The sequence below is a fragment of the Nicotiana tabacum genome, chromosome 22 (genome assembly GCF_000715075.1).
Source record: "Nicotiana tabacum cultivar K326 chromosome 22, ASM71507v2, whole genome shotgun sequence".
Taxonomy (NCBI): Eukaryota; Viridiplantae; Streptophyta; class Magnoliopsida; order Solanales; family Solanaceae; genus Nicotiana; species Nicotiana tabacum.
The window spans coordinates 16,701,551-16,722,374 of record NC_134101.1 but is presented as its reverse complement, the minus strand read 5'-3'; the positions used below and the strand labels follow the sequence as shown (position 1 = coordinate 16,722,374).

General features: G+C 41.6%; 1 protein-coding gene across 1 annotated transcript; it reads left to right on the top strand.

Moving 5' to 3' along the window:
- Positions 1–18,291: 18,291 nt before the first annotated feature.
- On the top strand, positions 18,292–19,767 carry LOC107772456 (uncharacterized). Its single transcript, XM_075242705.1, has 3 exons — positions 18,292–18,490; positions 18,575–19,345; positions 19,478–19,767. The coding sequence occupies exons 1-3, from the start codon at positions 18,292–18,294 to the stop codon at positions 19,765–19,767; spliced, it is 1,260 nt and encodes a 419-aa protein (XP_075098806.1).
- Positions 19,768–20,824: the final 1,057 nt, after the last annotated feature.

The following is a 20,824-nucleotide window of genomic DNA, read 5'->3' as shown; positions in this document are numbered from 1 at the left end:
ATATTAAATATTAAACTGCCTATTTTCTCCCCGATTTCCATAATAATTTGCTATTTGTCATTGTTTGTTTCATAATTATTGTATGCTTGTTGTCTTATAATTTTATATTAATTGTTGCATTTATTGGGGAAATTTCTTCTAACATAATTGATTATAATGAATATATTGGAGGATCGGGTTGCACGCCGCAACAGAATTAATTATAATGAATATATTGGAGGATCGGGTTGCACGCCGCAACAGACTTATTAAATAGTCCATATTGGAGGTTCGGGTTGTACGCCGCAATAGACTTATTAAAAGTTCATATTGGAGGATCTGATTAAAATGAATATATTGGAGGAGCGGGTTGCACGCCGCAACAGAACCGAATGTGAATATATTGTGAGAGCGGGTTGCACGCTGTAACAGAATTGAATGTGAATATGTTGTGAGAACGGGTTGCACGCTACAACAGATTTGATGGAAATGATAATTGGTTACGACTGCTGAATTGGCTTCAATTATTATAAATGAGTTACCTGATTTATTTCTATTATTTGTTGTTGTTACTAATATTGCGTACAGGTTAATGTAAGTGACCCGCCTTAGCCTCGTCACTACTTCGTCGAGGTTAGGCTCAGCACTTACCAGTATATGGGGTCGGTTGTACTGATACTACACTCTGCACTTCTTGTGCAGATTTTGGAGTTGGTCCCAGCGGCGTACCGTAGACTTGCTCGGATATCAGCTACCCAGAGGAGACTTGAGGTATAACTGCATGGCGTCCGCAATTCTGAAGTCCCCGTCTATTTTACTTTAGCTGTGTGTTTATTTTCAGACAGCTTTATTTTATTCAGACCTTTATTTGTATTATTGTAGAAGCTCGTGCACTTGTGATACCAATTTTGGGATGGTATTTAGACACCGTTATTTTATTTTTATGTATTATTCACTACATTTCAGACTTTACTTCCGCATTTGTTCTTTGTTATTAATAAATTTAGAAATTGTTTTAAAAATGGATTATATTATTCTAACATTGGCGTGCCTAGCAAGTGAAATGTTAGACGCCATCACGGTCCGAAGGTGGGAATTTCGGGTCATGGCATTATTGGTGGAGGAGGATGAAGAAAGACATAGTTGCCTATGTAGCTCGATGCCCAAATTGCCAGCAGGTAAAGTGTGAGCATCAGAGACCTGGTGGTTTACTTCAGAGGCTAGAGATTCTTAAGTGAAAGTGGGAGCGTATCACTATGGATTTTGTTGTTGGACTCCCACGGACTCAGAGGAAGTTCGATGCAGTTTAGGTCATTGCGGACAGGCTGACTAAGTCAGCGCATTTCATTCCTGTGGTAGTTACCTATTCCTCGGAGCTGTTGGCAAAGATTTAGATTCATGAGATCGTCCATCATCACGGGGTGCCCATGTCTATCATTTCTGATTGAGGTACGCAGTTCACCTCGCCCTTTTGGAGGGCAGTACAGCGTGAGTTGGGTACACAGGTTGAGTTGAGCATAGCATTCCATCCTCAGAGGATATGCTTCGCGCATGTGTTATAGACTTCGGAGGATCGTGGGATCAGTTCTTGCCCCTTGCAGAGTTCGCCTACAATAACAGCTACCAGTTAAGCATTTAGATGGCTCCCTATGAGGCATTATATGGTAGGCGATGCCGGTCGCCAGTTGGGTGGTTTGAGCCAAGAGAGGCTCGGTTGTTGGGCATAGACTTAGTACAGGATGCCTTGGATAAGGTCAAGATTACTCAGGATCGACTTCGCACAGCTCAGTCCAGGCAGAAGAGTTATGCCGACCGTAGAGTTCGTAATGTTGCATTCATGGTCGGAGAGAGAGTGTTACTTCTGGTATCACCCATTAAGGGTGTAATGAGGTTTGTAAAGAAGGGCAAGTTGAGCCCTAGTTATATCGGACCTTTTGAGATTCTGGAGAGAGTGGGAGAGGTGGCTTACAGGCTTGCGTTGCCACCTAGTTTAGCAGCTCTTCATCCGGTATTCCATGTGTCCATGCTTCGAAAGTATCACGGCGCTCCGTCCCATGTGTTTGATTTCAGCTCTGTCCAGTTGGACAAGGATTTGACTTACGAGGAGGAACCGGTGGCAATTCTTGCCCGGCAAATTCGCCAGTTGAGATCAAAGAGTTACCCTTCAGTTCGAGTGCAGTGAAGAGGTCAGCCTATTGAGGCAGCTACTTGGGAGTCCGTGTACGATATGCGGAGTAGATATCCCCACCTTTTCACCAGCCCAGGTACTTTTCTATATCCGTTCGAGGACGAGCGGTTGTTTTATAGGTGGAGAATGTGATGACCCAAAAGGTCATCTTGTGTTTTAGAACTCGAATCTGCTCTCTTAAGCCTTAAAAATCTTATATTTATCCTTCTCGATTTGTGTGCGCAGTCCGAGCATGTTTCTCGAAAGCTTTATGTTGAAAATTGATGAAAACAAGAATTTATGCCTTAAAAAGTTGATTTTATTTGACTTCGGTGAACATTTTTGGTAAACTTGCCCGGATCCGTGTTTTGACGGTCCCGGTGGGTCCGTATCGAATTATGGGACTTGGGCATATGCCCGGAATCGAATTCCGAGGTCCATAGCCCGAGAAATGAATCTTTGACTAAAATTGAATTTCAGAAAATTAATGGTTTTAAAGTATATGCTTAATGCTTGATTTTGATGGTATCGGGCCTGTATTTTTGGTTCCGGAGCCCGGCACAGGTCCGTTATAATATCTGAACTATGTCTGTGAAATTTGGTGAGAAACGGAGTTTAAATGACGTGATTCGGACCTTCGGTTGAGAAAATAATAACTTTAAGTGTTCTTGAGAATTTCATTGATTTTTGATGCTAAATCCATAGTTTTAGGTGTTATTTTGGCAATTTGATCGCACGAGCAAGTCCGTATGATGTTGTTAGACTTGTGCGCATGTTTGGTTTGGAGCCCCGAGGGCTCAGGTGAGTTTCGGATAGGCTACGGGGTGATTTGCACTTAGAAAATCTGAGATTTTTGCTCCAACAGCTGTTCTGGTGTGCCCTTCTTCGCATTCGCGTAGGTAGTATCACGAACGCGAAAGGTAAAATGAGGGTAGGGGAACTTTCTTCTTCGCGAATGCAAAGGACTGGTCACAAACGCGAAGTATTGGGGGTGGTACCCTTCGCGAACGCGATCAGTCTCCCGCGAACGCGATAGTTTAAGGGACCTAGGGGAGGGGAGTGATGTTCTTCTACGTGAACACGTCTATTGGGTCGCGAACACGAAGTCTTGGGGGGTGCTGCCTTACGCAAACACGTAGAAAGACTCGTGAACGCGAAGGCCTTAGGTCGTTGTGCATCGCGATCGCGACAGGCCTCTCGCGAACACGATGAAGGCCTGTTTAGTGTTTTAAAACAGACTTCAAAGACGGGATTTGCTCAAAATTTTACATTTTCTTCACTTGAACTCAACCTTGGGCAATTTTTGAAGTGGGAATTCAACACCAGATCATAGGTTGGTGTTCTTAAACTCATTCCTTTCAATTTGCATCAACACCCACTAGATTTCTAGGCCTAAATCTTGTTCTTTAAGGGTAGAAATTAGGGATTTTAGGAGAATTGGGGGTTTTGTAAATTTGAGGATTTAGACCCTAATTTGAGGTCGGATTCCAAAACTAATTACGTATTCGAGCTCGGGAGTAAATGGGTAAAAGGATTTTGGTCCGAACATCGGGTTTTGACCAAGCGGGCCCGGGGGCGATGTTTCGACTTTTTGGAGGAAAATTTGGGAAATTTAATTTATGAAATATAATTGATTCATTTAGCAATATTTGATGTTATTGATTCATTTTTGAATAGATACGAGTGGTTTGGAGGTAAATTCTAAAGGAAAAGCTGTGATTGAGAATTAAGTGATCTTCGGAGCAAGGTAAGTGTCGTGTCTAACTTTTGCTTGAGGGAATACATATTATGTGTTTATTTGCTTCATGTTTGGTTGTTAAATATGATGTATAGGTGAGATGATGAGCATCTATGCGTCGTTGTTGAGTCATAGCATGCGAGTGAAATTCTATTCTTGTCTATTTGGTAATCTTAAATTCAACTATCCATGCTTAGCGGGTTATTTGAAATGTTGGGTGACTTATATCTAGTTCCACTGAGATTTGGTAACTTTCGAATATTGATTCAAGATTGAGGTTACATTGTGATATTGATTATGGGTAAAATACTTATTTCTTTGTGATACTCATGTCTATCCGTTGTTATTGATTCTGTGATTTGAGAGGAGGAGTATAAAGCACGAAGGGTGATGCCGTGCATGCATTATTTATATTGAGAGGAAGAGTGTAAAGAACGAAGGGTGATGTTGTGAATGCATTATTTATATTGTGAGGAAGAGTGTAAAGCACGAAGGGTGATGCCGTGTATGTTATGAGAGGTTTAATGCACGAAGGGTGATGCCATTTATATTATGAGAGGTTTAATGCATGAAGGGTGATGCCGTGCCGTTCTATTTATTTATTTGGTGTAGGTTGAGAGTAAAAGCACGAAGGGTGATGCTGTGCCGTTCTATTTATTTATTTGGTGAGGTTGAGAGTAAAAGCACGAAGGGTGATGTCGTGCAGTTTTCCTTTGCTGTTTTATTTGCTCAATCTGTTTAAGGATTTTCGGTGTAATTATGCCTTTTCATTATTCTCACTCTTTATATTGTATTCCCCCCACTTTATGTCCCCTTCCCATTATTTTTACGTTATTTCTTTATTTACTATTGTTTCCACTAGCATGATTATACTGTTCAGGTTATATGTGGGTGTCATGTCCTAGCCTCGTCACTACTTCGCCGAGGTTTGGCTCGGCACTTACCAATATATGGGGTCGATTACTGATGCTGCACTCTGCACTTTTTGTGCAGATTTTGGTACCGGCTCAGGTAGATCGAGATTTTACTATTGGTCCACTGTCCGGAGACTCAAGGTAGATCTGTTGGCGTTCACAGACCTTGAAGTCCCCATCTATCTTTTATGTCTTACTGTTTTCTTTCATTCAGACAGTTGTATTTCTTTCAGACTATTACTTGTAGTAAATTCTAGAATGCTCGTGAATTGTGACTCCAGATCCGGGTGGTAGTAATTAATACAGTTTTATAATATTCCACACTTATTATATTTCATCTTAGTTAATTATTGTTATTTACTTAATGGAAATAAGGAACTAGTTTAATGATTCTCTAACGTTGGCTTGCCTAGAAAGTGAAATGTTAGGCGCCATCACGGTCCCGTCGATGGGATATTTCGGGTCGTGATACATGTAGTATAATATATCTATGCCCGAAAGTAATTATACTAATAGGATCCTTAAAGTTAATCATGTAGCATTCCTAACGTGTAGTATGTCCTAAAACTAATAGGATTATAAGGTTAATGTCTAGAATTCCGGTTATGTCCTTTTATTGTGAGTTATTATGCTTAATATTAAAAGGTTATTTTTGTAAACCAACATTATATTCATGCTTTTATAATAAAATATAGACTAGTTTCTCGGTCAGCACGTGCATTGCACGTATTGCCGAATTACATTATTTTTATTTTTATAATATAGTATTTATATTTTTAAAATAAAATTAGAGTAAATAACTATACATAAAGAATAAAGTACAAGTTTCTGTGAATGATCAATGTGGATCGCCATATGGTCACTTATTTGCCAAGGTCAAGATGAATAGATGTTTGAACCTACGAAGATGAACAATACAAATTTAGTTAGATACACACTATATCATTAATAAAGAGAGTATAAATATAATACAAATTGAAAATAATGTTATCTTTTCGTCAACTGGATTATAGGCCTAAAAATATGTAACGACCCGGCCGGTCGTTTTGAGAGTAATAGCCCCGCTCCCCTATTAACTGCTTTCCCCAAATGTTTTTCTGCTATTATGACTTACCGGGATGATTGATTTTGAGTTTCGGAGTGTCTTGGGACACTTAGTCCCCAAATGAGAGCTTAAGCCTTAGGATTTGGACCGTAGTCGGAACTGTGTGAAGACGGATCCGGAATGGAATTCCGTCAACTACGTTAGCTCCGTTGAGTGATTTTGGGGTTAGGAGCGCATCCGGAATGTGTTTTTGGGGTCTGTAGCAGATTTAGGCTTGAATTGGCGGAAGCTAGTTTTTCGGCGATTTCGGCCGATAGTGGAAATTTTGATATCGAGCTCGGAATGGAATTCCAAAAATGGCTATAGATTCGTAATGTTGATTATGACTTGTGTGCAAAATTCGAGGTCAATAGGACGTGATTTGATATGTTTCAACATCGGTTGTAGAATTTTGAAGTTTCAAGTTCTTTAAAATTGAATTGGAGGGTGATTCATGATTTTTGCGTTGTTTGATGGGATTTGAGAGCTCGACTAAATTCATAAGGTGTTTTAGGATTGGTTGGTATGTTTGGTTGAGGTCCCGGGGGTCTCGGGTGTGTTTCAGACGCTTAACGGGTGAAAACTTGGACTTAGAGGAATTTCTTAACTTTGCTGGTTCTGGTGTTTTCGCACCTGTGTAAAAGAGACCGCAGGTGCGCGAGCCGCACATGCGGAGATGGAAGCGCAAATGCTAGAAATTGAGAGTTGGCCTGGGGTCGTAGGTGCAAGGAAGTTTCCGCATCTGCGATGCCCGCAATTGCGCAAGGACGTTCGCAAATGCGCAGAAGCGGAAGGGACTCCGCAGGCGCGAGTGCGCAGATACGGCCCTTTCGTCGCAGATCCAAAGGCAGAGGGGGTAAGTGAGTTGCACATATGCGCACGTTTTTCCGCATAAGCACACCCGCAGGTGCGAGCCTAGGTTCCGCAGGTGTGGAAATACCTGGGCAGTGATTAAAACCGAAGGGCTTCGCGATTTTTATTATTTTTGGCTTTGCAGACTCGGGTTAGGCGATTTTTGAGAGCATTTTCGAGGCATTTCTTGAGGTAAATTCCTTGTGCTTATGTTTGGTCAATAATCTTGCCTTGCCATGTATTTCCCCACCTTGTTAATGTATATTTAAGGTGGAAATTTGAAGTTGGAGACTAGGGATTTGGGAGTTTGAATTGTGGATTGGAGGACCATTTGGTGTCGGAATTTAGTAAATTAGATATGGTTAGACTCGTGAGTGAATGCGCTTTCTAGTTTTGTGAATTTTGTCGGGTTTCGAGACGTGGGCCCCGGGGGCTGGGTTTGAGCCAATTTCGAGTTTTTGGCCTAATATTTGTAGTTTTCTTGTGGGATACATTCCATTAGCGCGTATTGATGTTATTGTACTGTTTTGAATATATTCGGGCTATTTGGAGTCGGATACTCGTGGCAAGAGCGTGATATCAAGTTGATTTGAGCGGTTCGAGATAAGTAGCTTGCCTAACCCTGTGTTGGGGACTTCCCCTTTAGGATATCATGATATTATTTGGTGTGTGGTCGCCGTGTACGTGAGGTGACGAGTACGTACACGGGCTACTATTGCAAAAACAATCCCGTTTTTCCTTTCTAAATCATAAATTGTTTTTTTTCTTTATTAAATTGCACTAATACGTTTAATTATGAAACTTAGACTAAAGAAGCATGCTTACGTGTTTTAACTGCCTGATTGACATTCTGTGCGTCATGTTTAGTTAAGTCCTTATTTGCCTTATCTGTGTCCAGTATAAACTGTATAACTCGATGCCATACCTGCCATTTCATCTTGCATTGCATATTTAAATTGGGACTACGGATGTATTTCGGGAGATCCCCCTGTACTGCATATTTAAATTGGGACTACGGACGTATTCCGGGAGATCCCCCAGCACTGCATATTTACTTTGGGACTACGGACGTATTCCGGGAGATCCCCCATGTACTGCATATTAATTTGATACTACGGGACAATATCCCGAGAGATTTTCCACTGTGTTTACCTTGTTCTGAGCCGAGGGCTCCCTTTTTAACTGTGTTATCGTAAATTTTACTTATATCTTTTACTGTTTAAATTACTATATTTACTCCGGTAGGGCCTTAACCTGACCTCGTCACTACTTGACCGAGGTTAGGCTTGGCACTTACTGGGTACCATTGTGGTGTACTCATGCCCTTTCCTGCACATGTTTTTCGTGTGCAGATCCAGGTACGAGCTATCAGCCTTGGGATTAGCGCGTGCTGCTGATTCTAGGAGACTTCAAGGTATTTCTGCTTGCATCCACAGATCTTTGAAGTCCCCTTCTACTCCTTCGTCTAGAGATTTTCTTTATTATCTTCAGACTTTTGTATAGAGCTACATAGATTATAGCAGCTTGTGACTTAGTGATATTCCGGGTCTTGGGAAATTATTTTATATATGCCGAGTGGTACTACTCTTGGCTATTTATAATATGTTGTTTATCTTTAAAATGTTGTGTTTCTTTATATTTTTAGCAATATTAGGCTTACCTAGTCATAAAGACTAGGTGCCATCACGACACCTTACGGAGGGATAATTTGGGGTCATGACAAGTTGGTATCAGAGCACTAGGTTCGTAGGAGTCGCGAGTAACAAGCCGATTTATTAGAGTCTCGCGGATCGGTGCGGAGACGTCCGTACTTATCTTCAGGAGGCTATGTAACTGTTAGGAACAATCATATTTCTTTGATTTCCTTGTCGTGCGAGTTATTGACACCAAAAAATAATTCTAAGATTCTATCCTATTCTTTCTCACAGATGGTGAGGACCCGCAATGGGAGGACCGACGATCGGGCACCCGAGCCCCCTGCCAGAGCCACCAGAGGTCGGGGTCGGGGTAGAGGATGACCACGCGGTGCAGCCCGAACACCTGCGAGAGCTGCGTTACAGGAGCCCCCAGCAGCTCCAGCTGGAGGGCCAGCGCCGAAGATCCCTATTGCTACTCCAGCCCTCCAGGAGACTTTAGCTCAGTTCTTAAGCATGTTCAGCACTCTGGCTCAGGCTGGACTATTTCCGATAGCTCCCGCTACATCTCAGTCCAGGGGAAGGGCACAGACTCCCGCAGCCCGCACTCTTGAGCAGAGGGTCCAGGTTGATCAGGCCCCAGAGTATATTCCTATGCCCCCAGTGGCTCCGGTTCAGCATGAGACCAGGGTAGCTGCTTCTGAGGCAGAGCAGCTCAGACTTGAGAGGTACAAGAAGTACCACCCACCTACTTTCAGCGGACTAGCTTCAGATGATGCTCTGGGTTTTCTTGAGGAGTGTCATCATATTATCCGCACTATGGGCATTGTTGAGACGAGTGGGTTTCTTTCACCTCTTTCCAGCTGAGGGGAGCAGCATATCAGTGGTGGCGTGCCTATGAGCTGAGTAGTCCGGACGAGGCACTCACTTTGACTCACTTTTCAGAGATGTTCTTGCATGAGTATGTTCCTCAGAGCCTCAGGGATACTTGGCGCACAGAGTTCGAGCAGTTGCATCACGGTTCTATGACTGTGTCGGAGTATGCAGTCCGTTTTAGTAGGTTAGCTAGCCATGCACCGGCTCTGGTTGCTACAGTCAGAGAGAGGGTTCGTCGCTTCATTGAGGGACTCCACCCCAGTATTCAGACCAGTATGGCCAGGGAGTTGGAGATGGACATCACTTATCAACAGGCAGTGAGCATTGCCAGGAGAGTGGAGGGCATGTTCGCCCGTGACCGAGAGGAGAGAGAGGCCAAGCGGTCTCGAGAGATTGGTCATTATTCAGGAGCTCGTAAACGTTATGGTAGGTTTTGTGTGTCGCCCTATTCATTCAGCTCTTCCAGCAGCCAGCGGTGTCCCAGCTCCTCCTAGACCTCAGGAGCCCTATTATGCACCGCCAGTATCTAGTATGCCTCCTACTCGAGGTGCTATTACCGGCCAGTCCAGCAGGCCAGGTCCGAGTCAGTCTCAGCCGCCGCGTCCTCCGAGAGGTTGTTTTGAGTGTGGTGAAATTCGTCACCTGGTTAGAGATTTCCCCAGAGCCAGGAGGGGTGCACCTCCACAGACTTATCAGCATCCATATGCTCCACCGGGTCCTTCGGCCATTCTTCTAGCACCAGCTGCTACCCCACCTCCTCAGCCAGCTCAAGGTGGAGGTCGGAGAGGTTGAGGTCTCCCTAGAGGGGGAGGTCAGGCCAGGTACTATGCCCTTCCTGCCCGTTCAGAGGTTGTTGCTTTAGATTCAGTTATCACAAGTATCGTCCCCATCTGTCAATGGGATGCATCAATATTATTTGACCCAGGCTCTACGTATTCATATGTGTCTTCTTATTTTGCTCCACATTTGGGGATATCTTGGGATTCTTTGAGTTCCCTTATTTATGTATCTACTCATGTGGGAGATTCTCTCGTTGTGGACCGCGTATATCGGTCGTGTTTGATTGCTCTTAGTGGTTTTGAGACCAGAGCCGATTTGTTATTACTCAGTATGGTAGATTTTGATGTTATCTTGGGCATGGACTGGTTGTCGCCCCATTATGCTATTCTTGATTGTCACGCTAAGACCGTGACGCTGGCTATGCCAGGTTTGCCGAGATTAGAGTGGAGAGGTACCTTAGAATATACTCCCTGCAGGGTCATTTCATTTCTTAAGGCTCAGCGAATGGTTGAGAAGGGGTGTGATGCATATTTGGCCCATGTGAGAGATGTCAGTATTGATACCCCTACAGTCGAGTCAGTTCCAGTAGTGAGGGACTTTCCAGATATGTTTCCAGCTGATCTTCCGGGTATGCCGCCCGATAGAGATATTGATTTTGGCATTGATTTGTTGCCGGGGACTCAACCCATCTCTATTCCTCCATATCGTATGGCTCCTCCTGAATTAAAGGAGTTGAAGGAGCAGTTGTAGGAGTTGCTTGATAAGGGCTTCATCAGGCCCAGTGTATCACCTTGGGGTGCTCCGATCTTATTTGTGAAGAAGAATGATGGTTCTATGCGTATGTGTATTGATTATCGGCAGTTGAACAAGGTTACAGTGAAGAACAGGTATCTTTTGCCTCCCATTGATGACTTATTTGATCAGTTACAGAGTGCCAGGGTGTTTTTCAAGATTGACTTGCGTTCTGGCTATCATCAGTTGAAGATTCGGGAGCCGGATATCCCGAAGACTGCTTTCAGGACCAGATATGGTCACTATGAGTTTCTTGTCATGTCATTTGGGCTGACCAATGCCTCAGCAGCCTTTATGCATTTGATGCACAGTGTATTCCAACCTTATCTTGATTCCTTCGTCATTGTGTTTATTGACGACATCCTGGTATATTCCCGGTCTCGGAAAGATCATGAGCAGCACCTGAGGACCGTGCTTCAGACTTTGAGGGAGAAGAGGTTGTATGCAAAATTTTCTAAGTGTGAATTCTGGCTTGATTCAGTGGCATTCTTGGGCCACATAGTGTCTTGTGATGGGATCAAGGTAGATCCGAAGAAGGTGGAGGCAGTGCAGAGTTGGCCTAGACCGTCATCAGCTACGGAGATCCGCAGTTTCCTTGGTTTGGTGGGGTATTACCGTCGCTTTGTGGAGAGATTTTCATCCATTGCAGCACCTATGACCAGGCTGACCCAGAAGTGTGCTCCATTCAGGTGGACTAAGGAGTGTGAGCAGAGCTTTCAGAAGCTCAAGACAGCTTTGACTACAACCCAGTATTATTATTGCCTATAGTTTCAGGGGCATACACTGTCTATTGTGATGCCTCGAAGATTGGCCTTGGATCGGTATTGATGTAGGACGGTAGGGTGATTGCCTACACGTCTAGACAATTGAAGGTGCATGAGAAGAACTATCCAGTTCATGATCTCGAATTAGCAGCTATTGTTCACGCCCTGAAGATCTGGCATCATTATTTGTACCGTGTTCCTTGTGAGATTTACACTGATCACCAGAGTTTGCAGTACTTGTCCAGGCAGAAGGACTTTAATTTGCGTCAACGGAGGTGGTTGGAGCTACTTAAAGACTATGACATCACTATATTATACCACCCGGGGAAGGCCAATGTAGTGGACGACGCCCTGAGTCGCCGGGCAGAGAGTTTGGGGAATTTGGCATATCTTTCGGTAGCTGAGAGGCCCTTAGCCTTGGATGTTCAGGACTTAGCCAACCAGTTCGTGAGATTGGATATTTTAGAGCCTAGCCGGGTATTAGTTTGTGTGGTTGCTCGATCTTCTCTTTATGACCGTATCAGGGAATGCCAGTATGATGATCCTCATCTTCTAGTTCTTCAGGACAGGGTTCGGCGAGGTGATGCCAGAGATGTGACTATTGGTGATGACGGTGTGATGAGGATGCAGGGCCGGATCTGTGTGCCCAATGTAGATGGGCTTCGGGAGTTGATTCTTGAGGTGGCCCATAGCTCGCGGTACTCCATTCATCCGGGTGCCGCGAAGATGTACTAGGACTTGAGGCAGCACTATTGGTGGAGAAGAATGAAAAAGGATATAGTTGGGTTTGTGGCCAAGTGTCTCAACTATCAGCGAGTCAAATATGAGCACCAGAGGCCGGGTGGATTACTTCAGAGGTTAGAGATCCCAGAGTGGAAGTGGGAGCGGATCACCATGGACTTTGTAGTTGGACTTCCACGGACTTTGAGAAAGTTCAATGCTATTTGGGTGATCGTGGATCGGCTGACCAACTCAGCCCATTTCATTCAAGTGTTGACTACATACTCTTCGGAGAGGTTGGCTGAGATTTATATCAGAGAGATTGTCTGCCTTCATAGTATTCTAGTATCCATCATTTCAGACAGAGGTACACAGTTCACATCACGGTTTTGGAGAGCCGTACAGCAGGAGTTGGGTACTAGGGTGGAGTTGAGCACAGCCTTTCACCCTCAGACGGACGGGCAGTCCGAGCGCACAATTTAGATTCTTGAGGATATGCTCTGTTCCTGTGTGATGGAGTTTGGAGGGTCATGGGACCGATACTTGCCACTTGCAGAGTTTGCTTACAACAACAATTACCAGTCCAGCATTCAGATGGCACCGTATGGGGCTTTGTATGGTAGGCGGTGCTGGTCCCCAGTGGGATGGTTTGAGCTGGGCGAGGCCCGATTATTGGGTACAGATTTGGTCCAGGATGCTCTGGTTAAGGTGAAGGTGATTTAGGAGAGACTTTGCATGGCCTAGTCCAGGCAGAAGAGTTATGCAGACCGTAAGGTTTGTGATTTGGCATTTATGGTTGGTGAGTGGGTCTTGCTTCGGCTATCGCCTATGAAGGGTGTCATGAGGTTCGGGAAGAAGGGCAAGCTGAGCCCGAGGTTCATTGGTCCTTTTGAGATATTGCGGCGAGTTGGGGAGGTTGCTTATGAGCTTGCCTTGCCTCCCAGCCTTGCAGGAGTTTACTCGGTATTCCACGTGTCTATGCTCCGGAAGTATCACAGTGATCCGACTCATGTATTGGATTACAGCTCTGTCCAGTTGGACAAATATCTATCTTATGTTGAGGAGCCAATTGCCATTTTGGACAGGCAGGTCAGAAAGCTCAAGTCAAAGAATAGTGCTTCAGTAAAGATCCAGTGGAGGGGTCAGCCAGTCGAGGAGGCGACTTGGGAGACCGAGCAGGATATGCGCAACCAGTACCCTCATCTTTTCACAATTTCAGGTATGTCTTTATACTCGTTCTAGGACGAACGACTATTTTAAGAGGGGAAGGATGTAATGACCCGGCCGGTCGTTTTGAGAGTAATAGCCCCGATCCCCTATTAACTGCTTTCCCCAAATATTTTTCTGCTATTGTGACTTGCCGGGATGATTGATTTTGAGTTTCGGAGTGTTTTTGGACACTTAATCCCCAAATGAGAGCTTAAGCCTTAGGATTTAGACCGTAGTCGGAACTGTGTGATGACGGATCCGGAATGGAATTTTGTCAACTCCATTAGTTCCGTTGAGTGATTTTGGGATTAGAAGCGCGTCCGGAATGTGTTTTGGGGGTCTGTAGCAGATTTAGGCTAGAATTGGTGGAAGCTAGTTTTTCGGCGATTTCGGTCGATATTGGAAATTTTGACATCGAGCTCGGAATGAAATTCAGAAAATGGCTGTAGGTTCGTAATGTTGATTATTACTTGTGCGCAAAATTCGAGGTCAATCAGACGTGATTTGATAGGTTTCGATATCGGTTGTAGAATTTTGAAGTTTCAAGTTCTTTAAAATTGAATTGGAGGGTGATTCATGATTTTTGCGTTGTTTGATGGGATTTGAGAGCTCGACTAAATTCGTAAGGTGTTTTAGGATTGGTTAGTATGTTTGGTTGAGGTCCCGGGGTCTTCAGGTGTATTTCGGATGCTTAACGGGTAAAAACTTGGACTTAGAGGAATTTCTAAACTTTGGTGGTTCTAGTGTTTTCGCACCTGCGTAAAAGAGACCACATGTGCGCGAGCCGCACATGCGGAGATAGAAGTGCAGATGCGAGAAATCGCGAGTTGGCCTGGGGTCACAGGTGCGAGGACGTTTTCGCATTTGTGATGCCCGCAATTGCGCAAGGACGTTCGCAAATGCGCAAGATGCGGAAGGGACTCCGCAGGCGCGAGTGCGCAGATGCGGACCTTTCGTCGCAGATGCAAAGGCAGAGGGGGTAAGTGAGTTGCGCTCCCGCAGGTGCGAAGGCAAATGCGCACGTTTTTCCGCATAAGCGCACCCGGAGGTGCGAGCCCAGGTTCCGCAGGTGCGGAAATACCTGGGCAGTGATTAAAACTGAAAGGCTTCGCGATTTTTATCATTTTTGGCTTTGCAGACTCGGGTTAGGCGATTTTTGAGAGCATTTTCGAGGAATTTCTTGAGGTAAATTCCTTGTGCTTATGTTTGGTCAATAATCTTGCCTTGCCATGTATTTCCCCACCTAGTTAATGTGTATTTAAGGTGAAAATTTGAAGTTGGAGACTAGGGATTTGGGAGTTTGAATTGTGGATTGGAGGACCATTTGGTGTCGGACTTTAGTAAATTAGATATGGTTAGACTCGTGAGTAAATGCGCTTTCTAGTTTCGTGAATTTTGTCGGGTTTCAAGACATGGGCCCCGGGGGCCGGGTTTGAGCCAATTTCGGGTTTTTGGCCTAATATTTGTAGTTTTCTTGTGGGATACATTCCATTAGCGCGTATTGATGTTATTGTACTATTTTGAATATATTCGGGCCATTTGGAGTCGGATACTCGTGGCAAGAACGTGATATCAAGTTGATTTGAGCGGTTCGAGGTAAGTTGCTTGCCTAACCCTGTGTTGGGGACTTCCCCCTTAGGATATCATGATATTATTTGGTGTGTGGGCGCCGTGTACGTGAGGTGATGAGTACGTACACGGGCTATTATTGCAAAAATAATCCCGTTTTTCCTTTCTAAATCATAAATTGTTTTTTTTCTTATTAAATTGCACTAATACGTTTAATTATAAAACTTAGACTAGAGAAGCATGCTTACGTGTTTTAACTGCCTAATTGACATTCTGTGCGTCATGTTTAGTTAAGTCCTTATTTGCCTTATATGTGTCCAGTATAAACTGTATAACTCGATGCCATACCTGCCATTTCATCTTGCATTGCATATTTAAATTGGGACTACGGACATATTCCGGGAGATCCCCCTGTACTGCATTTTTTAAATTGGGACTACGGACGTATTTCGGGAGATCCCCCAGCACTGCATATTTACTTTGGGACTACGGACGTATTCCGGGAGATCCCCCATGTACTGCATATTCATTTGATACTACGGGACGATATTCCGAGAGATTTTTCACTCTATTTACCTTGTTCTGAGCCGAGGGCTCCCTTTTTAACTGTGTTATCGTAAATTTTACTTATATCTTTTACTTTTTAAATTACTATATTTACTCCGGTAGGGTCTTAACCTGACCTCGTCACTATTTGACCGAGGTTAGGCTTGGCACTTACTGGGTACCATTGTGGTGTACTCATGCCCTTTCCTGCACATATTTTTCGTGTGCAGATCCAGGTACGAGCTATCAGCCTTGGGATTAGCGCGTGCTGCTGATTCTAGGAGACTTCAAGGTATTTCTGCTTGTGTCCGCATATCTTCGGAGTCTCCTTCTACTCCCTCGTCTAGAGATTTTCTTTATTATCTTCAGACTTTTGTATAGATCTACATAGATTATAGCAGCTTGTGACTTAGAGATATTCCGGGTCTTGAAAAATTATTTTATATATGCCGAGTGGTACTACTCTTGGCTATTTATAATATGTTGTTTATCTTTAAAATATTATATTTTTTTTATATTTTTCGCAATATTAGGTTTACCTAGTCGTAAAGATTAGGTGCCATCACGACACCTTACGGAGGGATAATTTGGGGTCGATCCAAAACACCTTCGTGTTTTGGATTTTTACATGGTCTTATTACCCATCTTTAAGTTACTAATACCTTTATCACTTAGTTAGATGACTATTTTTGTGTATTATGCAACTTAGTAGCAAATGGTAATACTAAGATGAGGAACGTCATGAATGCATACACGTCACCAGTGGCGGATCTATGTACACAGTTCGGGGTGGTACGCCACCCGCAAGTTTCAGCGAAAACCTTATGTATATATGTAAATATGTAAATATGTATAAGAAATAGGATATATATTTAAAGTGCCACCCGTAGAACAAAAGTGGCAAAGGTGCCAGTGGCAAAGGTCTGCCTTTTCATTCAGCAGGGCAAGAGTTCGAATCCAGGCGGGAGCAAATAAATATTTGGCTTACATTCAGTTGCAATTTAAGAAAATTAAGTACACTACACATCACACTCTTCTATATTTTATATTAAATATTTTTCCGTTTGTTTGTTTGTTTAAGTATAAATAAATAAGATAAAATAATAATAAAAGTACTCTTTATAGAATATTCTCTTATAATTAAAGGTAAAACAAAGCCCCAATTCCCCATGTCCCTTACGCCACTTTCTCCTTTTCCTTTCTCCAATTCTCGCTGCTTCAGCCTTCATTCACGCCACTGCTTCTGCTTCTCGCTTCTCTGTTAGACTATTACTGTAAGCATTTATTTTGCTTTACCTTTGAGGATGCTTCACACATTCATTGCTCACTAGTCATTGCACTACGCCCACCATTGTAAAGTTTCCTCACCTCCTCATGTTTATTTCTTAACCCTATGTGGCTATTTTTTCCCATCAAATATATGTTCTTGCTATGTTTTTATTTTGTATTTAGTTGGATTTTAGTGTTCTTGCTAAACTTTATTGTCACTATTTTGGTTTTTTTGTTATGTATTTCTTTGGTTGTGTTTGAAAATCAAATGCCTCTTAAATGGTTTCACTGTAGAATTTAGTATCATGACTAAAAGAGAAATAACATCCCAAATAATTTTGATCAAGAAAAATTCAAAATTAACTCTATTTTAACAACGAGAAAAATATTAGGGAAGGTTGAGTTATTTAAAATAACTAAACTTATTAATGGTATGACCTAGTAGAAATTATTCTATATTTCTCACTGGAATGAACTTCTATTTTATAGGAATTGATTGAGATGGATAAATTTATCACGAGGTTGGACCATTCTCAACCAAGTACTTGTTGTCAATCCTTGATCCAAGCGAATGCCAATCATTCCTATCTTATAAATGAACTCAATTTGGGGTCACTTAAAGGCGATCCAGGAGAAAGAATACCTATTGCTGATTATAACCCTAGAATACGAGATGAAGTAAGAAAACATTATATTCAACAAGGTCCTTGTCAATCTTCCAAGCATCAATTTCCCAAAACTCAAATAGGAGGAAGAATGCATCAATTTATTCCAAGTTGGTTCAATGGTCAATTTTCTAAATGGTTGGAGTATAGTGTGAAGAAAGATGCGGCATTTTGCTTATGTTATTATTTATTCAAAAATGAATTTATTCATGGAAATGCGGGTGAATTTTATACAAAAAAATAGTTTTAGGGCTTGGAATAAGGGCCTTGAAAGATTGCGTTTACATGTTGGTGATGTTAATAGTGTTCATGATAAATGTTTCAAGAAAATGCTAGATTTATCAAATCATCATCAATCAATTCAAGTTGTTTTTTATAAGCACTCCGAGAAGTTGAAAAGTGAGTATCGAATGCGTTTAGAAGCATCAATTTATGTGGCAAGACTTCTATTGTTGTATGGATTGCCTTTTAGGGGCCATGACGAAAGTGAATCTTCAACAAATCAAGGCCTCTTTCTAGGATTGTTACGATGGCATGTGGACAAGCATCCAGATGTGGGAAAAGTAATATTAGAAAATGCTCCACAAAATGATACTTTGACTTGCCCTATGATCCAAAAAGATATTATCAATGCTTGTGCAAAAGAAACATTAAAGGCTATAATTAGAGACTTGAATGGAGATTATTTTGGTATATTAGTTGATGAGTCCAAAGATATCTCACAAAAGAACAAATGGTTCTTGTTTTGCGTTATGTTGATAAAAATGGTGAAGTGGTAGAGCGATTTGTTGGTCTTGTCCATGTTAGTGATACATTGGCATTCTCATTAAAGGAAGCAATCTATTCTTTGCTTTTGGACCACTTACTAAGTCCGTCTCAAATACGTGGACAAGGTTATGATGGAGCTACTAACATGAGGAGAGAGATAAGTGGTCTTATGACTTTGATTATAAAAGACAACTCATCGGCATATTACATTCATTGCTTTGCTCATCAATTGTAATTAACACTTGTAGCTATGTCAAAAAAGTATTTGGATGTCGAAGACTTCTTTTGCCATGTTACTAATGTGTTCAATGTCATTGGAGTATCTTTTAAGCGAAGAGATTTGCTTCGCCATCTTCAAGCTGAAAAACTGGAGCAATTACTTGAGTCCGGTGAAATTCATACCGGGCAAGGACTAAATCAAGAACGCGGGCTTCAAAGACCAGGTGATACTCGTTGGGGATCACATTTCAAAATATTAGATAACTTTATTGTTATTTTCTCATCTATTATTCGTGTGCTTGAAGTGATTGAACATGAAGGTTCTACCTCAAATGAGAGACATCAAGCAAAATATCTTTTGAGTGAGATAATAACATTCAAATTTGTTTTTATGCTTCAATTGATGTTGAAAGTTTTGGTAATGTCAAATGAGTTGAACAAGATCCTACAAAAGAGAGATCAAGATATTGTTAATGCCGTGGAGTTTCTTTATATTACAAACAAAAGATTGCAAGATATGAGGGAAACTGGATGGGAATCTTTGCTAGATTATGTTTCCTCATTTTGTCATATGCATGATACTATGATTCCCAAGATGGATGAATCTTATTTTCTTGAAAAGTCGAAGCGCAAGTCTTCTGGTATTTGTTATTCACACCACTTGCGTGTTGATATCTTTTATGCTGTAATTGATGTGCAACTTCAAGAGCTTAATGACCGTTTTGATGTAGTGAGTAGCGATTTGCTTCTTGGGATGGCTAGTTTGAATCCAGTCAATTCTTTTGCTAATTTTGATAAAGGTAGAATAATGACTTTAGCAAAATATTACCCAAATGAGTTTGATGAAGTACACATTCGAGACTTAAGTTATCAACTAGATACTTTCATAATTCATATGTGAGTTGGCAATCCCAAGTTCTCCAACTTGTAAGGAATTAGTGATTTGGCAAAAGCATTGGTTGAGACAAATCTTGTGGAGACTTATTCATATGTTTATTCACTTGTGAAGTTAACTCTGATTTTACCTATTGCTACCGCAACTATGGAGAGAGCATTCTCATCCATGAAGCAGATAAAGAATGAAGAGAGGAACATCATGGGTGATCAATATTTAAATGATTGTTTAGTTTGTTACATAGAGCGTGATGTATTTACAAATGTAAGTAATGATGTCATTATTGATCGTTTTCAAAATATGAAAGCTCGTCGAGGACAATTGTAAATAGATTGTGTATGATATTAAAAATATTGTTGGAAGTTTTATGCTTTGCGTCAATTAGTTATAGTTATTATATTTTCTTTCGTTTGATCTATTTGTCTATATACCCCGAACCGATGCTCAAGTTGATTACATCGATTAGGTCGGCACCCGTAACCCTTAAATCCTGGATCCACCTCTGCACGTCACAAAAAATCATACATGGTAATTATATATGTGCAGTAAATCATTTTACCATTTCCTTTCTGTTAAAATCACAGAAAGAAAAGAAATACTCAATGATAATTATATCTCATTGATTTATGCCAATAGAAAATACTATCAATATTTTCTCATATGGGATCTTTGAAGCTGATCCAATGAATGTATGGTGAGTCGTGATTGTAGAAAAATAAAAGTGTGGTATTATAGATTTCTCTTTTTGTCGTGCTGAAACCCAGTTAATTAGAGTGAGCAGACTACTAATTATGCAAGTGCAAATAATTAATTACAGTAATAGGTGGACCTAATATTTTAAGTTTTTACTATTAATTTACCGATAATTTCGATAACACAACTAGAAATCTGGCATCTTTCGCCCAATAATTTCCGACAGAAATCGGTTGGAAATAAAGTATTTGGTCGCAAAAGTTAACAAAAATCTGGCTGACAACAACAACAAAAAAATTCCGACCGATATCGGTCGGAAATTAGTCAAATATTTGGTCATACTTCTATATAATGTACAAAAATAATTATTTATTAAAAAATTTCCAAATTTTCGACCGAATTCGATCGAAAATTGGTCAAATATTTGGTCATACTTGTATATAATGTACAAAAATAATTATATATTTACATTTTTCAGAATTTCCAACCGATTTCGGTCGGAAAGTTTGAATTTTTTGTTTCCCGCCCAAGACAAAAATTATATATATTTAATTAACCAACCGAAATAAATATAATTCAATATTTCCGACCGAATTCGGTCGGAAAAACGCTTTTATACAAATTAAAATAAATATTTAATAATATTTGTGTGTGTCGATGAAGAAACCTATCAAATCCACTCCGATTGACC

What these genes read in the sequence shown, in the direction of transcription:
- LOC107772456 (XM_075242705.1), top strand. Translation starts at nt 18,292, where the DNA reads ATGGTTCTTGTTTTGCGTTATGTTGATAAAAATGGTGAAGTGGTAGAG. An exon ending in CATGAGGAGAGAGATAAGTG is followed by an intron (nt 18,491 to 18,574) that starts GTCTTATGACTT and finishes TAACACTTGTAG; the next exon opens with CTATGTCAAAAAAGTATTTG. An exon ending in TTTTGCTAATTTTGATAAAG is followed by an intron (nt 19,346 to 19,477) that starts GTAGAATAATGA and finishes CCAACTTGTAAG; the next exon opens with GAATTAGTGATTTGGCAAAA.